The sequence below is a fragment of the Diabrotica virgifera genome, chromosome 8, assembly GCF_917563875.1.
Source record: "Diabrotica virgifera virgifera chromosome 8, PGI_DIABVI_V3a".
NCBI lineage: Eukaryota > Metazoa > Arthropoda > Insecta > Coleoptera > Chrysomelidae > Diabrotica > Diabrotica virgifera.
This window is the reverse complement of record NC_065450.1, coordinates 225,335,637-225,363,224: the sequence shown is the minus strand read 5'-3', so window position 1 is coordinate 225,363,224 and position 27,588 is coordinate 225,335,637. Positions and strand designations below refer to the sequence as shown.

Here is a 27,588-nt window from a genome sequence, read left to right as displayed (position 1 = left end):
ATTTTAAAGTCTTCTACTTTAAAATGTATAATATATGTCTGAATTGCCAATATAAATGAGTGAGATTAAATAAATTATTAGAAGAATTTTTTTTTTTTTTTTTTGCTTAGCAACAACACTTTAGTTTATTTTAGTAATATTTTGTATTTTGACAACGGCACCCGATTTGGGCGTCGAAACGTTAATAAAATTATTTTTTCATTTTAATTGTGGCTTATTTCCCATATAAATAATTAATCATAAAAATGCCACAAGGAAATAGCTTCAGAACAACAAATAAACACGTTTCGTAATATTCAAACTTTTCAAACTGTTTGAAGATGTTTGAATTCAAGTCAAACCTAAAGATATCGAAATCAAGTCAAGTCAAACTTTTTTATACAAAAAGTTTGATTTTCAAGTCAAGTCAAGTTTGTTGAGTAAAATCAAACTAGTTTGACTTGATGCATCTCTAAATGTGCAAGAAAACAGATATATTACAAGAGCAAAGAAGGGCACCTAATAGGAGAAAAGCAGGGGAAGCTAGGTAGAAGGCAGGAACATTTTAGAGAGCTGTTTAATGAAGAAATGGATGGAAGTGATGAGCGGCAAGAAATGATAGAGGAAGTTATTTACCCAGCAGAAACCATGAAGACTCTAACCGTGAAAAAAATAAGAGAAATCATATTATATCTATAGCATAAAAACAATAAAAGTGCAGGCTGTAATGGTATTACTGCAGACTTAATCAAGCACATATAACGCGGATATGTAGCTTGCCGATGAAAATCTGCGAGCGAGAGGAAATGCCGGAAGTATGAAGAGAGGTGTATCCCATTCATAAGAAGGGAGATAGAGCAATCTGCGAAAGCTACAGGGGTCTCACTCTTCTAGATGTAACATATAAGGTACTTTTCAGAGTCATAAGAAGCAAACTGGCAAGCTTCTTAAACGAGCAGGTCGGCAAATACCAAGGAGGATTCAAAAAGAGCAGATCCACCATAGATCAGATATTCGTGATGCAAATGATTCAGAGCAGTACGTAAGAGCAACAGTTAAAGCAAAATCTCCTCTTTATAGATTTCAAACAAGCTTACGATTTTGTGATAAGAAGGCGTTTGTACCAGGCCCTAAAAGTACTTGAAATTCCGGAAAAGATGATCACATTAGTAAAAATGACCTTAATGAAGACCGGCAATAGAGTGAGGATAGAAGGAAGCCTAACAGTGGGAGATTTATTAGGAGATTAAAGCAGGGAGATACGCTGTCCTCAGTACTTTTCAATTTCTTGTTGAAGGCAATATTGAGGAAAGGGTAAAATACGAACGGAAGGTATGATATATGACAACCAGAGCCAGGTTACGGACGATGTACTGTTAATGGCAAGAACTGAAAGGCAAGATATTCGAGGCAGTAAAAGACGGTGAAGACGTTTGCAGGAGACGAACAAATGCAGAGATCAGAGAGCTGTACCAGAAACCAGAAGTTAACAAGATCGTCAGAACAAAGAGACTTAGATGGTTAGGTTATTTTTGCGAGAAAGGCTGACAAAAGGTTGGCAAAGAACTCGCTGCTGAGAGGGGAAGGAAAGAAGAGAAGAGGACGACCACGGAAAAAGTGGCTAGAAGCGCGTAAGGAAGACCTTGAAGCAATCGGCATGACAAATTGGAGAAATGCGGCCGTGGGGCAGAGAAAAATGGAGGAAAACAGTAGAAAAATTCCAAGCCATGAGTCTTTAAGACCTGTTGAGCTATATATACAATCCGACAAGCGAGAGCTGGCCGGTGAGCTTCTCATATTGTGTATTTTCGCGCAAGGTCGCCCGCCAGCTCTCGTTTGTCGGATTGTATGTAATGTTAGTTTATTTTTATCATTTGTCTATCTGTAAATAATTAAAAACAACTTACTGGAAAATCCTCCATCGCGTTTCCTGTATTCAGTGAATATATTTTTTGCAAAACCTTCATTGCTTGTTCATTTCGTCCTGTTGACATGAGGTATTTGGGGCTTTCTGGTATAAAGATATATACGACTCCGCAGAATATTGTTGATAGGGCGCACACCAGAAGAAATATGTTCCATGAATGTAGTTCTGCAAGCGTTGTATAATAGTTATTTATGATATAAGTGTTAAAAGTACACGTTTAAGGCACGCATGTGAAAGTTTGCAGAATCAGCCATAGTGAGTTCTGCAATTCACATGAGTGCCTTAAAAATGTACTTTTTAACACGCATATCATACAATATTTTTTCTACAAACGTAAGTACAGGACAATATCTACAAAAACTTTTATTTGATCTTGACTGACATTCCACTTTTATATTTTTTTGACATTACATCAAAATTGCCTATTCGGTCAATACGAACTGCAGTGCCTTAAATTTTTTTTAAAGCACTAGTGCCTTAAAGTAGCATTTTTAACGCTCGTATGGAGTGCCAAAAATTGCATTTTTAACACGGTTGTAGAAAAAAGATATTATTTTTTAGAAAATATAGTATTAATGGAAAAAAGGATATTTTCAGGTTTTTAAGGCATAAGTATACGTTTATGCGTGACAAGACATCTTGTAACGCGACATTTCGTAATCCCACAAATGGTAACGGACAATCCGTAACGCCGTCAATTCGTAACGGTAGAATTCGTAACGGTAAAATTGAATTATTCTGTTTATTTTTGTTGACGTTCCATCTCAACTTTTATTACAGGTGCAGTTGTGTTACGAAATGTCATGGAACCACGTTTATGTTATACAGTGATGAGCGCGCTAATAGGTAAAATAACGCAAAAGATGGAAAACCTAATACGTTGTGAAATAAAAAGAGATGAAAATTGTTAAAGTGGGAAAATATCGGTAGAAAACTATACTTTAATTTAAATAACATTTCTAGTATCGAGAGTTTCCACCTTTAGGCGTTAGCTTAAGAGCTAGTTGACTTCAGTCATAATAATTATACGTATGGCCTTCTTCCTAACCTAGCTTTATTAGGTTTTGTATGTCTTCTTCTTCTTCTTCTTTGGTTTATTGGCCTCCACCTATTACACATTACACAATCTGATTTAATAAGCCACAATTTTAGTTTAAAATTAAGTTTATTTGGCGTTTCTATTTCGATATGACGTTTATTCGTGTCAGCTGAAACGAATAACCTGAGACATTAAGAGGAACGGTGCAAAATGCAAAATTTTGACTCCGGTCAAAATTTTCAATGTGTTTTAGATGTATTCATTTTTTTCGAATCCTGAGAAACCTAAGCAATATTTTTGAAAAATTTAAACGCAGAGTGAAAGATTACGTTATTAGCGACAGCAGAAAGTCACTGAAAACTTCTATAATGTTTATTTTAATAAGTTACAGGGGTGACAATAACGTTTCTAGGAGAATATCAGGCAGGATTCAGGCGTGGGAGTTCAACCATTAACCAGATCTTTACACTACGACATATCCTGGAAAAAGCGCAAGAGTTTAACATAGATATGTACCATATTTTTGTCGATTTTAAAACTGCTTATGACAGTGTATTAAGACCAAGTCTCTACAACGCTATGAATGAGTTAGGAATCCCAAAAAAACTCATATGTATGATAAAAGTGCCAATGGCGAAGATGATATCAGCAGTAAAAATTCAAAACGACTCGTCAACCCCATTTGAAATACATAGGGGGTTAAGGCAGGGAGATGCGCTGGCGTGTCAACTTTTTAATGTAGCATTAGAAAAAGTTGTACGAGACGCTAATATAGATAGCAGGGGAACAATATTCAATAGATCTGTCCAAATTCTGGCATATGCAGACGACGTGGACATTATAACAAGAACCAGAGCGAGAACTGCGGAAATCCTAACCGAGCTAGTAGCAGCAGCAGAACGAATGGGGTTACATATAAATCGAAATAAAACAAAATTCATGGCGACTAACATAAACACAAGAGCTGGAAATATTGACGCAGATCTAATCATCAATGACCAAAACTTCGAAGCGGTCAAAGAGATCATATATCTAGGGACATCGGTTAACCCCAATAATAACACATCAGAGGAAATAAAAAGACGAATAATAATTCCAAACAGGTGTTATCATAGTCTATCAAAGTAGTTAGCTAACAAACGTCTGTCTCAAAAAACTTGTATAAGGCTGTATAGAACATTGATAGTCCCCGTTCTCACATATGGATCAGAGGCATGGATGCTAACTAAAAAAACAGATGCAGTGGGCAGGACATATAGCCCGGGCCCCTGAATCGAACATGATAAAAAAGATTCTAACAGCGCAACCCGTGGGAATGAGAAGACGGGGTAGACCAAATCTGAGGGGGATGGACGAGGTAACACAGGATGCCGAGAAGATCGGAGTTGGCTACTGGAAAATGCAAGCAAGGGACAGAACAGAATGGCGTAGAAAGCTTGAGAAGGTCGAGGCCCTCTAAGGGCTGTAGCACCAAGATGACAGGGGTAAAAATAAAAGAGGAAATTGAGTGTGATTTTTAATTGCAAATATTTCATTCAAAAGAAACTTTTTATATTTATTCTAAGGGATTTTTGGCCCTCGGTGGATAATAAAGTAATCTTTGATTCTGCGTTTAAATTTTTCGAAAATACTTATTAGTTTTCTCAGGATTCGGAAAAAATGAATTCATTTAAAACGCATTAATAATATTGGCAGGCATCAAAATTTTTTATTTTGCTCCAAGCAAGCAAGCATAGTGATTTAACCCAGCCTGAGAGACTTGCTCACCCCTAAAGAATGACATTCGGGTGATACAATTCATTGGGGCGAGGAGGATTAACTCCCGTAAGCAGGAATCACTCCACCCCGCTTCAATGCTCCAGACCATCCACTTACCCCCCGATAGCACTCTGATGCGCTATAGGGGCTCTCAATCAGCAAAGTGCTTATCATATGGGAGTCTTGGGTACACGGACTCCCATATGAAATCCTACCCCGATCAATGCAGGCCAGCGTGAGGCGCTCTATTCCCGCTATCTCTAGTGACTTATCTTCGATCTGTTTTGCTTGCTCGGGCGCCGAGTCCCCGCTCTGGGCTATGTCCAGTTCGGCGACTCGGCGCTCGAGGATGTGGGCCCCTCATGCCCTTTTTTGGGTTTTGTTACTAATATTTTTTTTTGTGGCTTTCGCCTATTGTTAATATTTTATTGATTTGTTTAGTGGCTGAAGCCGTTTTGAAGTTTTTTGTATATTTTTTTTGAGGGATGTCTGAAAATTATAAAAATCAACATTAATAAATATAATGAGATGCCAAAGGTGAGCAGGCTGTCTTCTTTTGATAGAGCTACGATTATCTAGCCTTTATTATATATTTACTAATATTTGTTGTTTGGGTCTCCTATGTTTCCATCTATGGTACACATCATACCTTAATATCTCTTGCAATATCCGGTTTGGGTGGTCTTCTAGCTCAACAAATTTTGTTCTGGCTTTTTCCTCCATAATATCCAGTACTCTTATTTGTTTTAGGTCTCTAAATAAGAACCGTTCGGCGACGTATCTGGGCACGTTTGCAGCTTCTCTGAGGCAGTTGTTGTGTGCCGCTTGTATCTTCTTTTTGTTACTTTGACTTATGTGACCCCATGCAAGAGATGCGTATGTAATTATTGGCAGTATAATGCTATTTATCAGTCTTAATTTTGTTTTCATAGCTAATTTGCTTCTTCTTCCTGTGAGTCCTCTTATTGCCGATCTGGCCGCTGCTGTTTTCTGGACTGTTGCGTTGACATGTGATGTGAATGTAAGACCTTGGTCCATTGTGACTCCTAAATATTTAACTTCGTTTTGCCATTCGATGGGTCTGTCTTGCAATGTTAGCTGTTCTTCTGGGTTATCTCTTCTCTTTTTGAAGATAACCGCTTGGGTCTTATCTGGATTTATTGCTATTTTCCATTGGATACTCCATTCTTCTATTGTATCCAATGCCGTCTGTAGATTTCTTACAGCTATATCTAGGTTCATGTGTTTTGCAGCAATTGCAGTGTCGTCTGCATAAAGGCTGATCAATGTTCCGGGTGTTCTTGGAACATCTGCTGTATATATGGTATACAGAAGGGGTGATAAAACTGCCCCCTGTGGTACTCCAGCTTCCGGCATTCCGTGTTCTGATAGAACTGGTCCTATCCGGACCCTGAACTTCCGGTCGCTTAGGTACGAGGAGATGAGTTTCGTCATGGCCCCGCTGTATCCATAATCTCTCATTTTGTATGTCAGTCCTTCATGCCACATATTTTGCTCCTTTCACCTTAAAATAAAATGTTGTTCGATGTCACACATATGACTATGACTAAAGTCAACTGTCCACGGAAAAGAACCATCTTTTGCGTTATGTTGCTGGTTCTTGGGACACTCATCACTGAAGAGTAGAGGTTATAGTACTCTACCTTATAGTACCCCACGTTGATTTCACTCCAGAATAGGCCGCTTGCTGACTTGACTTTGAAGAATCTGTGTAAAATGTAAGATTGTTTTGGTAGTACCCTTTTTAGTTTTTGAATGATGCTCTTATGCAACACTTTATCGAAAGCTTTAGCAGCATCCATAAAGACGGCTAAACAAACTTTCTTTCCCTCCCCGTGTTTTTTCTATTAATTTGGTTATTCTATGTATTTGTTTCAAGGTCGAATGCCTTTCCTTGATACCAAATTTATATTTTTTTAGTACAGTCAGTCGTGACATAACGCGGATATCAATTTCGTGGAAAACATTATATTTCGAAGTAACTAATATTTGTCTTGAAAATATATAAACATTTTCAATTTCGTTGCAATCCGAAAATGCAGCTGCATTATATTCTAATTCAATCAGAGAGTACAGCAAGTGTCTATACCGGTTTCGGTGCTTTTTGTCCCTCGTCAGTAGTCATATATGCTCTTTTCTCTGACTGAACCAGGATACACCGATGCGTGCAGTCACAGATTGCAACGAACGAAATGGCTGGAATGCCTTAACGACATCTGCTAGAAAAAAGACTAAGTTTTCAATCTAATAGTACATAAAATAACATTTAAAATATTATTTTACAACCCATCAAATTGAAAACAATGGGAACCTTCTCTGGCGACTCTTCCGATGTTTCTAAAATATGCAAGCCATACAGATGCCGAGACTACAGGAAGATGAGGGATTTCTACAATTTGCAAATCCCATATGCTCAGCGTGTAAAGCTCCAACGAGAAGGTTTTCTACGTACTACAAATAGAGTAAATAAATTAAACATTAAAAATATATAAACATTTTCAATTTCGTTGAAACCGAAAATGCAGCCGCATTATATTCTAATTCAATCAGAGAGTACAGCAAGTGTCTATACCGGTTTCGGGGCTTTTTGGTCCCTTGTCAGTGGTCACATGCTCTTCTCTCTGACTGAACCAGCTGTACCCTCTGATTAAATTTTCACCACGCTGAGCAGATGGGATGTGATTTGCAAATTGTAGAAATCTTTCATCTTCCTGTAGTCTCGGCATCCGTATGGCTTGCATATTTTAGAAACATCGGAAGAGTCACGAGAGAAGGTTCCCATTGTTTTCAATCTGATGGGATGAAAAATAATATTTTAAATGTTATTTTATGTACTATTAGATTGAAAACTTAGTCTTTTTTTAACTGATATTTAATTGATGTTTATTCAAAAGTTTTACCTACTATCCCAAAAAGAAATATATCCATTTTCCTTGGTAATATGGCCCACGACAATATTGGTAACAGCAAACTTCCAAAACTGAGAAACATGCCTCTTGCCATGTTAACTCTTCCTCTATATTCTGAAGAATGAAATTCGGTGATGTGACTAGTCGTAGCGGAAAATGGACCATTGATACTAAAAACATCATGTGTATGTTATAGTTTTATCCATACCCAAATATTTTCTAAAATAGTGTTGTATTCAACAACTTATTGCTATAGTCGATTCGCCAATCTGAGACACAACTGTCTACATTACAATCACAATAAAGATGCACTAGAAATAAAAAAGCACCAGGAGCACTCCCAAATCATGATTTGATCAAATATGGATTTGATCATACTTATGAGCCCTATAACATAAAAATTCGAGTTTTCTCAGATATGATAAAATATTTTATCACCGAAAATCATCATAAAACTTACTTACATTGCTCCAGACATAAATTTAGCTGCTAAAAGTACATATTTGCTAGTAGATAAAGCTGCAACTGCAGCAAAAAATCCAGACAGCAGGAAGCCATACACGATAATCCTCTTTCTACCTAAAGCGTCGCATAAGTAACCCCAATAGACACCTGTGGATATCATTCCTAAAATCAAAAAGGTTAACGTGAGAGCTGTATTCTTACATCAAAAGTAAAATTGTTAGAATGCTAATGTGAACTAATATTAAAAATAATCATTTTTGATTTTTCCCTTGCTGGTAACTTCCTAAATAATTAGATTAATCTCTTTGTATTCCTAAATACAAGGAGATAGCTTCAAGTTAATGTAAATAAGTAGTTGTAGTTAAAGAACGGAATAACTTGAATATTCTGCTAGACAGAGGAGGAAATATTTTTCTGGAAGTGGAGCAAAAATTATGCCGATGGTATAACAGTGTCGGTTTAACATAACTTCGGGCCCTGGGCGCTGAATATTTAGGGGCCCCCTTAATTGCTATTCGTTGTCAGATTTTTAACAAGAAAAAACACATGTATTTATTGTAAAATCCATACTTTTTTTGAAACCAAACAACAAGAATAGGAAACGTAAAAAATATTCCAAAAAATACATTTAAAAATACATATAAAAAAACAGAAATTTACACAAAACAACACATGACGAACAAAAAAAATATTTTAAAAAATACATATTTATGACAAAAATTAGATCGTTTTTTTTTTTTTTTGACTAGGCATTAGCAATCTGTCATATATTACTATCACAATTCAGTTGCTCCACGTCTTCATTTTTCTATAATACAATAGTGATATGCGTCTAGATTTTCTTGAGCCTAATTTGGAATTAAATGTATTTTTATTCTTTTTAAAGCCGAAAAAAACCGCTTGCCTGACGAATTAGAAGTTGGTATCGTGAAATAAACTTGCAGAAAAGGTAAAATATTGGGAATTGTTGCCTTTACAATCTTTACATCCTGGATGACACCAAATTTTATAAATGTTTATTTAACTTTTGGCATAATATTATAGAAAGTAATTGTTGGATATAGATAAATAAATTAAATATTTTTATAGCAGTGCCATCTACTGGCCGCTTTACTATTTACTGTATAGTGTGTTGCTTTCAACGTTTGTTTAACAAGTAGTCCTTAAAATACAGCCATTGGGTAAACAACGTTTTATTTGTTCCTTAAATCTCCCATTTTTGTTCCTCAACTCTACAATTTACGAACAGGTTATGGGCTCAAACGATTAAGTGGAAGATTTTCTGGTCGTTCAAATCAAAACAGTGTGTGTTCATTCGATAAAAAGTTAGTTAGTCGGTTTGTTGGTTAACAACGTGGTTATTAACAGTATCGAAAATGGCGGTGAATTATCTTACAAGTGTGCCGCGTTTAACCGGTAGAGATAACTACCAGGACTGGTCGTTCGCGGTTGAGAATGTCTTTGTTCTAGAAGGACTATCAAAGTGTATTCAGGGAACTGAACAAGACACAACGCTTGTTGCCAAAGCCAAAGCTAAGTTAATATTGACTTTGCATCCATCCATATATTTGCATGTGAAAGAAGCTGAAACGGCGAAAGATGTATGGGATAAGCTGAAAAAGTTATTCGAAGACTCAGGTTTTTCGAGGAAAATAGGATTGCTTCGAACACTCATATCACTAAGGTTGGAAAATTGCAGTTCCATGGAATCCTATGTGAATCAGGTGATCGAAACTGCACAGAAGTTGAATAGGACTGGTTTCCAAATTGATGACTTGTGGTTGGGATCGCTTCTCCTAGCGGGACTTCCGGAACAGTATACTCCAATGTTATTGGCAATTGAACATTCGGGGATATCTATTACCACTGATGTAATCAAATCTAAATTGCTAGATATGCAGATAGACAGCACTAACAGTGAAAAGCAGACAGCTTTTATGTCAAAGTCGAGTGAAGTTAGCACTAAGCATGTCAAAAAAGTTAACAAGAAAAACATAACCTGCTTCCGGTGTAAACAAAAAGGTCATTATATGAATAAGTGCCCTAGTGCTAATAATAATGCGTTTAGTGCAACATTCTTAAGTGGAAACTTTAAATCTACAGATTTTTATGTCGATTCTGGATGCAGCACGCATCTTACAGCGAGAAAAGATTGGTTGACAAATATCCGAGATGCAAGTTTGTCCAATATAACTGTGGCTAACAGTGAAAGTTTGGAAGTGAAATGTGCTGGTGATATGATGGTAACCACAATTGTCGATAAAAAGAGATTAGAGGTAAGCATCAATAATATATTATATGTTCCTGATCTGACGACAAATCTTTTATCTGTTTCTCAATTGATTAAAAATGGAAATGAAGTTATATTTGAAAATGCAGGTTGCAAAATATACAATAAAAATGGAATTATTGCAACAGCTGAATTGATAGATGGTGTTTATAAATTGAATACTGAATGTATTTCAGATCGTAAAAATTGTTTATTTGTAACTGGGGATACCTGGCACAGACGTTTCGGTCATCTAAATAGCCTATATCTAAATAAAATGAAAGATGGAATAGTAGATGGACTGAATGTGACTGGGAAAATTGATATTAACAAGCAAAACTGTATAGTTTGTTGTGAGGGGAAACAAACGAGATTACCGTTTCCAGAAAAAGGTCACAGGGCCAGTAGTTTATTACAGCTTATTCACAGCGATGTATGCGGGCCCATGGAAAACAAATCATTAGGTGGCTCTAAATATTTTGTTACTTTCCAAGATGATTTTAGTAAAATGGTATTCATTTATTTTATTAAAACAAAAAGTGAAGTTTTTAATTGTTTTAAAAATTTTAAAAGTATGGCAGAAAACCAGAAGGGTGTCCATATAAAAACTTTGCGAAGTGACAATGGTGGAGAGTTTTGTTCAAAAGAATTTGAAGATTATTTAACTGTAAATGGTATTATACATCAAAAAACGAATCCCTACACTCCTGAACAAAATGGTGTAGCCGAACGTTTAAATCGGACAATCATAGAAAAGGCAAAATGTCTGTTTTTGATGCTAATCTTGAAAAAATGTTTTGGGCTGAAGCTGTAAACACAGCTGTTTATCTAAAAAATAGATCGCTGGCTTCCGGCTTAAAGAAAACACCATTTGAAATGTGGACAGATAGCAAACCTGACGTTAGTGGTCTTAGAATATTTGGCAGCAAGGTGATGGTACATGTTCCAAAAGAAAAAAGATCAAAATGGGAGAAAAAGGCTATTCTGCACATTTTAGTAGGATACTCTGAGACTACGAAAGGATACAGGGTGTATAATCCGACCACTAAAGAAATAATAGTAAGTAGAGACGTACAAATTATGGAAGACACAAAAAGGTGTGAAGTGATTCATGTTGATTTAGAAGGTGAACATGGGGCAAAAGAAATGTTAGATTCAGTGGGAGATAATAATACATCATGTCAGGATCAGAATCATCAGGTTGAAGAGAACACATCGACTGATGAAATTGTTGAGAACAATGATCCCGATTATGTATGTGACTTGCCGAATTTGCCAGTGGATGAAATCAGGAGATCAACAAGAATACCTAAGCCAAAAAGGTTTGATGAGTTTGTGACTTATTTGTGCTCGGATAGTGACTCTGATCCGGTTAGTGTCGAGGATGCCATGTCGAGACCAGATAGTAACTTATGGTTAGGGGCTATGACAGAAGAACTGCAGTCTTTCGAGGATAACTCAGCATGGGAAGTGGTTGATGTTCCTGAAGATGGTTGTGTAGTGAAGTGTAAGTGGGTATACAAGAAAAAGGTTGATAACTCAGGTAAAGTGAAATATCGTGCAAGACTGGTAGCAAAAGGTTACACTCAAAAATTTGGTGTTGATTATAATGAAACCTTTTCTCCAGTCATAAGGCATTCTACATTAAGACTTTTATTTGCTTTGTCAGCAAATTTGAATTTGGATATTTTTCATCTTGATGTTGCGACGGCTTTTTTAAATGGTGATTTAAAAGAAAAAGTTTTTATGACAGTACCTGAAGGTTTAGAAATTGAAAATAATAAAGTATTAAGGCTAAAGAAAGCCATATATGGTTTAAAACAGTCAGCTCGGTCTTGGTATGAAAAAGTTGATAATTTCTTAATTAATCTAGGTTATAAGAAATCTGATTATGAGCCATATCTATACACAAAGATGAAAAATAATCTAAAAACCATTATCTCTGTTTATGTTGATGATTTTTTTATTTTTTCTAATGATTCAGATGAATCAGATAATTTAAAGTTGAAATTAAATGAATGTTTCAGAATTAAAGATTTGGGAGAAATTAAGAATTGTTTAGGTATGAGAGTAACTCATAATAAAGAGAATGGTGTTATAACTTTAGATCAAAAATCCTATATTGAACAGTTGTTAAAAAGGTTCAATATGGAGGATTCGAAAGAGGTTTCTACCCCAATGGAAATTAGTTTAAATTTGAATAGAGACGATAATGCATCTGCTCAAGTGCCTTATCAGAATTTAATAGGTGGTCTTATGTATTTGTCAGTTTTGACAAGACCAGACATTTCATATCCTGTAAGTTATCTCAGTCAATTTAATAATTATCATTCAGAAACGCATTGGAAGCATGTAAAACGAATATTAAAATATTTAAAGGCTACAAAAGACTATGGTTTAACTTTTTCAAAAAATGATAATTATTTGAAAGGCTATGTAGATGCCAGTTGGGGGAGTAATTCTCATGACAGAAAATCTTATACGGGCTTCTATTTTCAGTTTTCTGGTGGACCTATTGTCTGGGAAAGCAGAAAACAGAATAGTGTTTCTCTGTCAAGCACAGAAGCGGAATACATAGCAGTATCAGAAGCTGCTAAAGAGGCTATTTTTTTAAAAAATTTGTTGTATGAGATGTTGGGTATTGATGAAATCGTTATACTATATAATGATAATATGGGAGCTCATAAATTAGCAATAAATCCTGTATTGAATAGAAGGACGAAACACATTGATATCCGATATCATTTTGTCAAAGAAGCTGTAAACAAAGGTTTGATAAAGCTGGAATATTTGGACACAGCTAACATACCAGCTGATCTCTTGACAAAAAGCTTGAGTTCTGTGAAACATAATAAGTTTTTGAAAGAGATTGGTTTAGTTAAGATAGTGTAATAAACATTTGATAAATGTTATTTTCTTAATTTGTTTATCTAGTGGGAGTGTTGGATATAGATAAATAAATTAAATATTTTTATAGCAGTGCCATCTACTGGCCGCTTTACTATTTACTGTATAGTGTGTTGCTTTCAACGTTTGTTTAACAAGTAGTCCTTAAAATACAGCCATTGGGTAAACAACGTTTTATTTGTTCCTTAAATCTCCCATTTTTGTTCCTCAACTCTACAATTTACGAACAGTAATTTCATTATGTAAGTTCTCTTTGGTTTCATCAACATCTTTTTTATATTTCACACATAAAGTATTAATTGACTGCTTCTTTATCTAGCGTAGAAAAAAATATCTAACAGCTGATGTAACAATTTTGTAGCATTTAATTCTGTTGAAAAGATCTTGAGTTATTATACTGGCTATAACATTAAATACATACTTCAATTCCAAATCTTTATTGCCCCTTTAATTGTTTCACTTTCACCTGCTTCATCGAAAAATGTTTTTCCCTTCTTTGTTCTTTGAGAACAGAGGATAATATGTTTGAGATACTGTCGTCTTCGTAAAAAATATTTTTGGCTTGTATTCAATTTCGCTTATCATATTTCTTACGTCTCCTACAAATCTCAAAATAGGTGTCATTAATTCTACTCCAATTGACACAAGTCCACAGGTTCTTCATGTTCACGTTTTGCTTGTTGCATTAACTCGTTCCAAAGTTTTTGTCCAAACCATTGTTAATGGAGCTGTCTCAAAGGTATCTATTTTATTCTGCAATGTCTTGGCTTCATTTTTAATTGCTAATTTTTCTTAACTTAATTAATTTTTATTAATTTTTCTTATTGCTTAACTGGAAAAAATAGGTTTGATGGATCCCTAGTTTTTAACTAAAGCATTTACAGCGTCAAAAGTTTCTACAAGTTTTGATTTTATTACCTCCAAGAACTCATGGCAAATTTGGTGAGACAAAGAGCTAACTGAACCCTTTCATTTATTCGCATTCCGTTGTAAATGCTCAGCTAAGAAGTAGTAAAATTTAGCCTAGTATACAATTTCCTTTACGACTACTCGTTAAATCGTCATTTGATCAACGGAAAGCTAGTCTTTGAGAAGCAAGTAATTTAGCAGTGACAACAACTCTTTTTATGACGTTTATCCAATAGTTAGCTTCGCGCTCTACTTCCTCTTTCAAGGCAGCGTCTGTAACTTAAATTATTGATGATCTTGTTAATATAACCATAAAGTTCAGATAAAATTTACTTTCTTCGTGAGATTTGAGCAAACTATTCAAATGTCACCAGTGGGTCCATCCAAAATCAGTTAAACTATTTTTTCAATTGAATATATTTTGCACGGGTAACAATAAACAGCTTTAGCACTTGCGTCGTATATTAGCTAATCTGTCTTTTCTTTGCCTCCGTTGAGTTTTCCTCTATAAAAGTTGCTTTCATTTAATCTTCTATAATAAGCTTTGTCTTCATCTTGACACATTTTTTACAATTTTCTAAGGAATCATTCTTTGGTTTAAAAGTTCGTAGTTTTTATAAAGTTATCAGTCTTAAAATCAGACCATTTCGAAATCGCAGGTATTTCGTCGTCGTTTTTTCTATTTTGGAAAATATGTAGATTATTTAGCGAAGTTTACTTTTTTATTAATAAAATCAACGGGCCCATACGGGCCCCTCCGGGGCCCGGGCCCCTGGGCGCCCGCCCCAAGCGCCCAGTGCATAAACCGGCACTGTATAAGTAGTAGGGAAACAAAGTTAAATAAGTTAAATTATTTCAAGACCATTATTCAAATTAATTATCATCAAGACGAGGGTGTATATTTTTACCTTTAAATAATTAATATCAACGCTTACTGTAGAGGTCGTACTGGAAGCTCAGAAAGAGCTGAGATAAAAGTAAAATGTAAGAGATGAGAAACCGAATGAAATAAGGCGAAAACCAAACGAAACAAGGCTTTCGGGAAGACCACAAAAAATGGCTATACTTTTGGTCTTCGGAATCATAAATAAATTTTATTCTGTATACAGTAGGGATAAAAAAAACCTACCGGTTTTAACCTAAAACCGGTTTTTTACTTCGCAATAACCGGTTTTATCGGTTGTTTTTTTGACCCGGTTTTAACCGGTTTTTTCTTTTTAAAGTAATAACCGGTAAAAAACCGGATAAGTTATCTATGAAAAAAAAATAAGAAATATTGTTTGCTTATTCATCAACAACTCTTGATTTGTTTAATGTTATATTCGTTAATAACTCTCACACTCACTAAAATAATATGTTTAAGAATTGTGATAAGCTGAATTGGCTATTTTGATGAACTTGAGAATTAGCACCTCTTGTTTATTGAATTGGGGAATCCTAGCAAAAATAGATATTAGTATCAATCATCTGTGCAGTCTGCATAGTTGTATTACAATTGTATGGAGAGGCTATACCGACACAAGCGAGAATAAGCTTATATTTTATCATTAATAATCCAGAAGAAAAATCATTCCTGTGAAATCACTTAAAAAAATGAAAATAATAAAATGGTTTTGTTTTGTGTATTTTGTGTAAAAAGGAATGATTGTTTTTCAGAAATACAACTATGCAAAAACATTTAGAACAATAATACATCCAATTCAGAATTTTAACAATGATTCATTATTTGTTTTTATAAGTTTTAAGTAGAACTGAGTAGAGAGCTGTGGAAGAGTTTGCTATGGAACTCTAAGGACCTCATTACCTTCTTTATGTATGAATAGAAAACAAAAAGTTGTGACTGGCTAATTGACACCAAAGTCTATGCCATAACAGAAAATAAAAGTTTTAATTAATATTTATGATGTTAGGTACGTTTTTGTTTTTATAATTATTATTATTCATATAGGTACAAGTATATACACGATTTAGTCTGATTTGCTTCATATTACCTTTATAGTTTTATATAGGTACCTAATTTCACTGCCTTTTGTATTTTGCAATTATTTGATATATGATTTGGATCCGAAATTTTCATTGAGTTAGTATATTATAAAGGTAGGTCATAAATTAAATCACATATTCAGGAATCCAAAAAAGATGGATTGAACCAAAAAAATTTACAGCCCTTTGAAGTTGCCAAATAAAAATAGATTTTTCCAATATATCGAAAACTGTTAGAGATTTTATATTGAAAATGGACAATGTGGAGTATCACAAACTAAAGTGAAATGTAAATGTAACGTTGTTACCAATTGGGTGTTTAATATTGATTAAAATAACCGAAAACCGGTTTTTGGAATAACCGGTTTTTTTGATCGGTTATAACCGGCAGGTTAAACCGTAAGTAAGAAAAAAACGGTTTAACCGAAAACCAGTGTTTTGTCAAAAACCGCCATCCCTAGTATACAGCGAGGTCAATACATTATGTATACATGATCGTCTCAAAAACAGAACATGGAAATGAAAGGTTAATGATAGAGCAAACCCAAATAGAAAAAGTAAAGACCTACAAATATCTGGGAACCTGGGACGATGACAAAAATGACCAAAGCAAAGAAATTAAAGTCCGAATTGAAACTGTAAGGCAAGCATTTATAAAAATGAAGACACTGCTTACAAACAAAGACCTTCAGTTGCCTCTCAGGTTGGGGGCTCTAAGATGCTACATATTTTCTATATTGCTATACGGAATGGAAGCTTGGACATTGAAGAGACAACACATAAGAAGAACAGATGCGTTCAAAATGTGGTGTTACAGAAGAATATTGAAAACTCAGTGGGTTCAAAAGATTACTAATGTTGAAGTGCTACAACGTTTAAATATGGAGGTAGAAATTATGAAGAGTATAAAAACTAAAAAACTGGAATATTTGGGTCACATTACCAGAGGAGAAAAATACGAGTTGCTGAGAATTATTATGCAAGGAAGGATCCAAGGAAGAAGAAGCATAGGAAGAAGACGCATCTCCTGGCTGAGGAACCTTAGATAATGGTTTAACTGTAGTTCATTACAACTGTTCAGAGCAGCAGCCAACAAAGTGACCATAGCCATTATGATATCCAACCTCCGATAGGAGAGGGAACTTTAAGAATAAAGATACAGCGAGGAGTACATCAAGGAGATACCATCTTACCAAAGCTATTCACAGCCCTCTTAGGACACACTTTTAAGAAGACAGATCTGAACGAATATGGTATCAACATAAATGGAGAGAAGCTCAGTCATTTGAGATTCGCAGATGGTTTAGTCATTATAGCCGATCGTATGTATGATGCAATAATAATGTGGAACAAATTATATCACGCTTCCTTAGAGGTCGGACTAAACATTAACATCAACAAGACGCAAGTAATGACTAAGCTGATGCTAAATCGTAATATTGTTATTGATGGAATGAATATTGAGCAGACTGCATCTTATAAGTATTTGGGACATGAAATTCGGTTGGGAAGAGATAACCAGACGTGCGAGCACCCACGTCGCATAGGTTTAGCCTGGGCAGCGTTTGGTAAACTGAACTATGTATTTAAATCGGACTTACCCATATGCCTCAAAAGGAAAATATTTGAGCAGTGTGTGTTGCCTGTACTCACTTATGGAGCAGAAACATTAATACTCACAAAAAAGGTGAGCAAGATTCGTGTAACTCAGAGGGCTATGGAGCGCCAGATGTTGGGTGTCTCCCTGAGAGACCGAATCCTAAACGAAGAAATACGTTGTAGAACAAAATCAAGAGACACTGTCGAGAATCGCTGCGGTAAAAAGGAATTGGGCAGGACACGTCGCCAGATTGTCAGACAACCGATGAACAAAACGTATTGTCGAGTGGAGGCCACGAGAAGAAGCACTACGGAGCAGATGACGCCCACTAACCAGATGGGCCGACGATCTGAAGCATGTTATCGGTAACTGGATGCAAGCCGCACAAAACAGAGGCAAATGGAAAGAGCTGAGGGAGCCCTATGTCCAGCAGTGAACGCGCACAGGTTGATGGTGAAACATTTAACGAATAAGTGTACTATATTGCCTTTACCTGCAAACATAATAGCATTTATAAGACCTTTATCCTCTAAAGTCAGCCCCAAATCACATTGTGCGACCGGTAATATGTACGATAATTCGACTGTGTTCAATAATTGTGTCACACAAGGAAGAGCTATGACGACAATTAACATTATGTTATATTTTCCAAATTTTGTGGCAGCTATGGCATCTTCGAAAGTTGTGGCATCTGTTGTGGGTTTTTCTGAAAACAAAAACGGAACGTTAGAACCTACATTGAAAAATATTCAAATGAATTTAAATAAATTAAATATTAAGATAAAGACCTATACGGTGTCGAAGCATGGACATTAAAAATATCCACCATTAATCGTTTGGAAGCCTTTGAAATGTGGCTGCACAGACGTCCACTAAAAATACTAGAGACGGCTATGATGACAAATGTGGCAGTCATTAAGAGATGTGGCAGTCATTAAGAGATATATGTTGCAGTCATAAAACTCGACAATAATATGAGAATTGTGGGCAGTTTATATAGTTCGCAAAACAATAACTTCCGCGAAACCCAGTTTATAAATAAACAAGAAAATTACTAGAATTATGTGATTTTCTAGATTCACCGCATTCAATGATAAATATGCATTTGAGATAAGTTGTTCGACGGGTTGACATTGATAACACATTTAGTAAAATTAGATTTTTGTTTTGCTGAAACTTAAAGATATAAGACACAATTTTTTTGATTTCTCTGATTTGCAATTTAGGTACATATAATTTGAATTGTCGAAAAAAGTTTGCTAAAAAATATTAAACAAAACAAGCAATTGGACTACATATGCGAACAGAAGTGGAACCGGAAGTCGATATTTGAACTGTTGGTGTAACTTTGCATCGATTAATATACGATTTCACTAATGTTGAGTCATGTTTGACAAACTTCCGGTCATTACTTTTTAACCGGAAATAACATTAAAACAGGAATTAAAAAATATTCCAGCTTGTCTTGCTAAGGTGCGTCGAACAATATATCGCTTGTACGATTTCGGCGAATTTTCGTCTGGGACTGTAAGTCCGAGTTCAAATCTCTCACCTTTAATATTATATTCGGTTTATAACCTTTAATTCGACACCTCATTTGTCCTTCTATCTGTTATAACAACGGAGGAATTGTGTTCACTGCCATACAGACGAACCGACAGACAGACATGGATAATTCAAGGTTTGTATTATTTTTTTAATAGATCTGGATCCCGCACAAGAAAAAAAAGTTGATTAATAGCAAGCTGAAAAGTTGTTAATAGCTTAACGGTGTCTATTTGGACAAACTTTGATATATTGGTACACTTGAACAGGGTAAGTTTTAATGGTGGAACAGGTTAAAAATTTGGAACGTCAGTCTACGAAAACGTGAGATGTATTTTGTCGGACAGAACTTCCAATTGATTTGTTGCCTTTTCATTAAACTCTCATGCAATCAGACTGGTGTTTATCACCAACTGGACGATTTAATGAGTTGAACACGAAGAACATGTCAAATGACAGGAATCATGTTGGTTAGTAATAGCAACCTGATTTTTGCATGGGAGCTTAATGAAAGGATAACAAATTAATTGGAAGTTCTGTCCTATAAAATACATATCACGTTTTCGTAGTCTGACCTTCCAAATTTTTAACCTCTTCCACAATTAAAACTTCCCCTGTTCCAGTGTTCCCGTATATCAAAGTTTGTCCGACTAGATACCGTTAAGCTATTAACAAATTTTCAGCTTGCTATTAATTAAATTTTTTTGGTACGCGGGATCCATACCTATAATGTTGTAAAATGTGTGAAAACAATATTGGTAAACTAACTGCAGTGGCTTTATCTATAGGATAACCTGATAGGAACTGGACTGAATCGGAGGTAAAAAAAATTAGAAGGGCAACCTGATAGGAACTGGACTGAATCGGAGATAAAAAAAAAGTTAGAAGAATATCTTCCAAAGATTTCTTTACTCCAAATTTTGCTCGATTATAAAGATTATAAAAAGCTAAGATTTTGTAACGAACTTTCTGCTGTCTGAGGTCTTTCTCTCTCGTCTTTTCTGGTCTAGTCTCTGGCCTTTTTTTCTAGGTGTGGACTATTTCAGGGGGAACACAATTACAAGTTAGAAAAATTAGGATTAGAAGATAATCTTAGAGGTATAAGTGTGGAGTTAGTAGATATGCTTAAAGAAACGAGAGTACAAGTTTCTTGTATTCAATATAGTTGGTTGGTAGAAAAGACAAAGGGCGAAAGAACTAGATAAAGGATACAAATTGTGGTATGTAATGAAAAATAACACTAGGAGTTAAGTTACACAATCCAAGAGAGGACATGAAATAATATATGAAGGACTATAGACCAGTAAGGATCTGCTTTTAGATGGATGTGAGAGGTGGCATTCATATTTTTGCGGATAAAGTTAGGTGATAACTTCGTTAATAATAATTGATTTATACCTCTTCTGAAATATGCCCTGAACATTAATAAAAAAGATAAAATATTAAAAAATTTCAAAAAATTGTTTTTTTTTTCTACTTTTTTTGCTTATAACTTTAAAATGATTCATTTTGGAACAAAGTCGTATAGGAATAAAACAAAGATAATTAAATTTTCTATCAGATGCAATTGGTTAAAAATGTGTTAATTTATCACCCTTCTGCTGCAAATAGCAATAAATATAAAATAAGGGGACAAAACAAGCCTGTCTTTATTCAATGATTTTCCATCACTTAGGTTACACTTGGAACCTTCCTAATTCGCTTAGAAAATTTTTGTAATGTACCAAAACCGTACACCAAATTTCATTAAAATTGACTTACTAGATTTTGAATAATAATTTTGCAATCTAAACTTTTTAAACAAAATGAAAATTTTTTAAAATCTTGCACAACAAAAACTAGAACATACAAAGATTTGTCAATTTTTTTATATATAAAGAAGTACTCCACCTATCTAATGCAATTTACAGAATTGAAATGAGATTGTTTAAGCAGCCTCAGCAATGTTTTAAAGTTATACACAATTTTTTGGCTTATAAACAAATTAGTCCTGTGGCCAGGAGGGGGTGCTACGGGCTCCTTTATTTAGATGGACTTACCCAAGATTTTTATGTATTTTTTGACCCGTAGAACACGATTATTTTTGGGTAGCAGTTGATCCGGATGTCGATAAGATTGTTATAAACAAATAACTTGAGGAATTACATAACATCGATTTTTCGCAAAATGAAACATTTTTTTGTATTTCTTGGGTAATTCTAAGCAAAAAATGTTTTTACAAGTTTTTTCGTAGGATGCATAGTTTTCAAGATAAACGCAGTGGAACTTTCAAAAATTCGAAAAATTGCAATTTTTGAACGTGAATAACTTTTGATTAAAAAATAAAATAGCAATTCTGCTGACAGCATTTGAAAGTTTAAGTCAAATTATACCGGTTTCAATTATTTGCATTGCTAAAAATTAATTTTTTTATTATTAAACAAAGCTATTTGTTTATAAGCCAAAAAATTGTTTATAAGTTTAAAACGTTGCTGATACCCCTTAAATAATCCGATTTTAATTCTGTAAAGTGTATTAGATAGGTAGAGCACCTCTTTATATGTAAAAAAATTAGACAACTTCTAAATGGTCTACTTTTTGTTCAGAAAGATTTTAAAAATTTGAACTTTTTTAAAAACATTTAGATTGCAAATTTATTATGCAAAATATATTAATTCGATTTTAATGAAATGTGGTACACGGTTTAAGTATGTTACAAAAAATTTCCTAAGCAAATTACTAAGGTTGTAAGTGCCACCAAAGTGGTTAAAAACATTGAATAACAACAGGCGTATTTTGCACCCTTATTTTGTATTTATTGCTATATTGCAGAAAAGGTAATACGTTAAAACATTTTTGACCAGTCGTATATCATACAAAATTCAATTATCTTTATTTTATTTGTGTACGACTTTGTTTCAAAACGAATCGTTTTAAAGTTATAAGCAAAGAAAGCTGAAAAAAATCGACGGTTTTCGAAATTTTTAAATATTTTAATTTTTTTATTAATGTTCCGGGCATATTTGAGAAGGAGCATAAGTCAATTATTATTACTGAAGATGTCACCCAACTTTTCTGCAAAAATCCGAATGCCACCTTTCACATCCAAAAATAGACGTTTTTTCACAGATCCTTACTGGTCTACTAGGCTTTGGAACTAGAAATGAAGCTGAAGATGATATATTTGAATTAGCGAATTAGTGAACTTCATTAGATATGGCGATTATTAGCACATTCTTTGAAAAAGGAGCTCAACTTATTGCGTATAAAAGTCTACAGATAAATCGTAAACAAACAAATGATAACTTTGTATGGTGACATGATTACTTGGATCCAATGAAACTGAAAGGAAAAATCTATAAAACATAAGCTATAAAACAAATAATTATATAAAACATAAACATACGCCAGCTTTGATGTACGGAACTGACTTGAATAAATAAAAAGGAAGAAAGAAGAATAGATGACGGGAGTGACAAAAAGGATTCCCTACATAAAGAATTGTTGTGTTGCAAGTTTCTGGAAGAAATAGGAGAGAAAAACCAAATAAGACTTGCTAGAAGGCTTGACATTGAAATGCATAGGATTAAAGGCAAACAGAATTAGTCCATGGCGCATTTGTTTTGAGATGGATGTTAAGAGGTGGCTCATATTTTTTTGCAGAAATTTCTTGAAATTAACTTGCGAAATAACCATAAAAAAAACAAGTATTTGCATTTTACGTTTTTGAGATATTTATGCTACACTTAGGACCTTTATATTTTAACCAGAAAAACTACATAATATAGTAAAACAATACTGTAAATTTCATTAATATTGGTGTAATAAATTTTACAAAATAAATTTTGCAATCCAGCTTTCGCAAAAAAATTAAATTTTTCAAAATGTTGCAGGACTGAAAATAAAGCAGATAGCAAGTTGATTTTTTTTACATATGGAAGAATACCGTACCTTTCCTTTGCAATTTTTAAAATTAAAATCCATTAACTACCACGGCGTCAGGAATTTTTTTAAATAAACATTAATTTTAGGTGCTACGCGCAGGACAGCTTTGTTCGATTCACACAAGTTGATTTCCACCAAAATTTCTTCCAATCTTTATCTAATATATTATTTTCTTACACTATATTTTGTTGTATTTTAATATTTTAATTCCACAAAAATCAAACTAATTTGATTACTGTTTGTGAAATATTGTTTAAACAGTTGCTTAAAGTTGTTTGGACAGTTGTTTAAACAGTATCATATGTTTAAAAATAATAAACTTTTATTCTCTAACTTAAAATATATGAACAAAGAAAGTTTTTGCCAAAAAAGTGTTATTTCAAAGAACAGGACATGTGTTTTTATTTTGCAATAAACAAATTTATTTATTTATATCGAAATGTACTAAAAATTAAAATTTGTCAATCATTATCAAAGGTCATTGGAATGCCCAATCAGAGCAAACTATCCGCTGTCCTGCGCGGAGCACAAAAAAATGGGTATTTAAAAAAATTCCTGACGCCGTGGTAGTTAATCTATTTTAGTTTTGCAAATTACAAATGAAAGGTACAGTACACTTCTATAAGCAAAAAAAAATCAACTTGCTATCTGCTTTATTTTCAGTCCTGTAACATTTTGAAAAAATGAATTTTGTTGCAAAAGCTGGATTGCAAATTTATTTTGCAAAATCTATTGAACCGATCTTAATGAAATTTACAGTGTTGTTTTACTGTATCATAAAGTTTTTCTGGGTGAAATCCGAAGGTCCTAAGTGTAGCATAAATGGTTGAAAAACGTAAAATGCGAATACTTGGTTTTTTTATCGTTTTTTTTTTGCAATTATTGCTATTTTGCAACAAGGGTGACAATTTTTGAAATTTTTAACGAATTCTATATTGTAGGAAATTTAATTGCGCAACTTTTATGTCAGTACAACTTTTCTCAGAAATGAATAGTTTCAAAGTTATAATCAAAACACGAATAAAAAAATCGAATTTTTCCTTCATTTTTTGACATTTTGATTATTTAAACAATGTTCCGGACCTTTTTGAGTGGGAGGATAACTCAAATATTATTATATGAGTTATTTTCAAGCAATTTCTGCAAAAAAAATATGAGTGACCTCTCAACGTCCAAATGTACTAATAGTTTTACAGATGCGCCCTGGTCTAAATAGCATATATCGTAAAACGAGGAAAGAATTAGGATATAATTCACATATTTTACTGAATAAAGTATTAAACACAGGTGACCTAAGAAATTACGCTCGCGTCGGTGCGAATTGGATTCACATGCTTCTTGATAGAGAAAAATTAAGAAGAGAAAGCGACATCCAACATTTTATACCTCAAGGCTTAAGCACTTAAGTTAGATCTAACTATATTGGGGAAATGTTAAATTTGCTGAAACAAGCCAAAACAAAAAAATATAGATAAAAAATTGATGCTTACCTTTATTTTGTAACTCCATAATGGACTAGCTTCTTTTGCTACTCTTCGAAAATTAACATTATCTAACAATAATTATCTGGCTGCCATCGACGGTATGGGCATTCTCTCCTGTTATCTATCTAACATAAATGATAATATGTATTAAACGATCAAAATGTTCAAACATTAGCATCAAATACTTATGCTAACATTGCCTGGTGGGATTTTTATGAACTGACAAGCCACACACAGCACAACTAAAACCACCATATACGTAACCACAAGTGTTATTGTTCATATATTGACTAAGAAACAATTAAACAATATACCTATCTCAGTACGTGATGCTTTTAACAGTGATATTTACAGCAGATTCTTAACGTTATTTGTAAACTACTGGTTTATTTTTATTATTACAAATGTTTTTGTAATTGTATTGATCATTTTATGTTTATAAATACCTGAGCATGAGCGATAAATAAATAATGAATAAGTGTTATACACTGCTTACACAATTTAATGTAATTAATCACAAAACTTTGATCTAATTCATAATATAATATATTCATAATATAATATCTATATTAATTCATAATATCATATCCGGTTCAATCGTGTAGTAATATTTTTCATCACGTGTTTAATTCTCTCAAATCATATGATTATTATACCGAAAATATTCTACCGGGTGTTTTATTTAAAATTTAAAAACTATTAATTTGTACCCAGTATTTTAGAACTATTTGTCCTTGTCATACTCAGGGCTGCTTTATCCATTAGGCAATATAGGCAGTTGCCTAGGGCGGCAAATTATGAGAGGGCGGCAAAAATACTGTACAAAAAATATTTGTATATAAAAATTAAAATCGAATAACATTTAAGTACATCGTACATCCATCAATGGAATATAAGTGGGTATTCATTTCTAGAAAACAAATTGCATTTTCTTTAACACTATTCATTCAAAAAGAACAGAAGTCGTAAATTTAGGGATTAGACGGGCGCACTGTTCTATATTTTTTTTAAACTGAATCCTTTTGGGTTATTCGTGGTTGAAAATTTGCCATTTTCATTGAAAAAGTCGCCTTTTCGGACGGTTTTTTGCAAATACCTTAAAAATTATGCATCTAACGAAAAAATCTATAAAAACATTTTTGTAGCTTATGAAAAATCAAAGAGATTCGTTCCTTCATAAGTCTTCTAGTGATAACATAAAAAGAGATATGATAGGTGAAACGAAATTTTTTTGTTCATGCTCAAATGGGCGTGTTCAACTTAATAACAGAGAAATGGTCGATTTTAAGAGTATAATGCTATCAGTATATTTTGTAACAAGTGCTACCTGAAAAGACTTTTAAAATGACCGCACTGTTAAATTTCGATTACATTTAAACTAAGCGAGATAAGGTGCAACAAAAACGGATGACTAATTTATTTTAGATAAAATGCGAAGTACATATGTATATTTTAACCCCTCATAAACCAGATTTAAATGCATCATTTGCTTCTACAGTACCTTTTACTAAAGTGTTATTTCTATGTTCAACAAGTTAGACGGGTTTAAAATGTATGGTTTTTGAAAAAAATATGATCAAATTATAGAGAGCATTTTTATTTTTTTTAAATCTTCCTTTTTCTCCATGTAACTCGAAAATGATAATGAGGTACAGTAATGAAAAAAAATTGTTATCTAAAAGAAAACCTACATTTTTGTAAGGTATTTTTTTACGTATCTCTTATCACTTTCGAATTACATGGAGAAAAAGGAAGATTTTTAAGAAAATTAAAAAATGCGCTCTATAATTTGATTTTATTCTTTTCAAAAACCATTCATTTTAAACCCGTCCAACTTTTTGAATATAGAAATAACACTATAGTAGAAGGTATTCTAGAAGAAAAACGATGCATTTAATTTCTGGTGGATGAGGGGTTAAATATACTTCTCATTTTTCCTTACTTAAACTACATTAGTCATAAGTTTTGTTTGCACCATATCTCGCTTAGTTTGAATGTAATCGACATTTAACAGTTTTCGTTTTAAAGGTCTTTTCAAGCACTACAAAAGGTATTCGTAGCATTATACCCCTAAAATCGACAATTTGAGCCGATTTGAGCATGCACCAAAAAAATTTTTTTCGCCTATCATCTCTTTTTTTATTAAAACTAGAAGATTTATGAAAAAATGAATCTCTCTGATTTTTCATAAACTACAAAAATGTTTTATATAGTTTTTTCGTTAGATGCACAATTTTTATGGTATTCCCAAAAAAACAGTCTCCGAAAAGTGTCATTTTTCAATGAAAATGGCAAATTTTTAATCACGAATAACTCAAAAAGTATTGAGTTTTCAAAAAAATTTATAAAACAGTTATTGCTTAGAATTAGTTTCTCTGGCCACTTCCGGTGTTAGTTTGATAAAAAAATTTCCACCCACGAGAACGGGTGGGAACCACCCCTAGTTAAAAGCGTCATAGGATATAGCGTAGACTTTGTTTCTTGAGCTATTCCCTACTTACAGTGAAAATATCAAGTACATTGATGCAGTAGGATGGAATTCGGAGCCAAATACCCTCACTGACTGCACTAATATAGATACCTACAAGACCTACATCATTCATACATGAATGCACTTAAATACACTTAAAGGTTCATTTGGATACCACAATAAAATCACCAATCACCAATAATTGACAACTGACATATCTAAATATTTAAAGAAGAGTGGATTGAAAGATATTTTCCCTAATTTTGATACTGCTTTGCGCAATTATTTGTGCCTCCAAGTTGCCAACCAACGTGTCCGCTGAAAGGTCATTTTCGAAAATGACAAGAATTTAAAATAGTCATGAAAATAATTTTCGATCAAGTATGACGCAAGAACGTC

General features: G+C 33.7%; 1 protein-coding gene across 3 annotated transcripts in view; it reads right to left on the bottom strand.

The window, feature by feature from the left end:
• Nucleotides 1–27,588, bottom strand: part of LOC114337057 (putative transporter svop-1) — a 67,632-nt gene that overhangs the window by 17,058 nt on the left and 22,986 nt on the right. The window contains exons 1-6 of one of the 3 annotated variants that reach the window (XM_028287448.2): nucleotides 25,034–25,048; nucleotides 24,726–24,844; nucleotides 18,260–18,472; nucleotides 8,098–8,260; nucleotides 7,625–7,803; nucleotides 1,887–2,071 (exon numbers count right to left, since the gene is read on the bottom strand). In XM_028287448.2, the coding sequence (XP_028143249.1) occupies nucleotides 1,887–2,071; nucleotides 7,625–7,803; nucleotides 8,098–8,260; nucleotides 18,260–18,472; nucleotides 24,726–24,744 (759 nt within the window). In that variant the 5' untranslated portion in view covers nucleotides 24,745–24,844; nucleotides 25,034–25,048. Of the gene's footprint in view, nucleotides 1–1,886; nucleotides 2,072–7,624; nucleotides 7,804–8,097; nucleotides 8,261–18,259; nucleotides 18,473–24,725; nucleotides 24,845–25,033; nucleotides 25,049–27,588 lie in introns of those variants that run through there. The other 2 variants (XM_050657670.1, XM_050657671.1) reach the window with 2 other exon arrangements.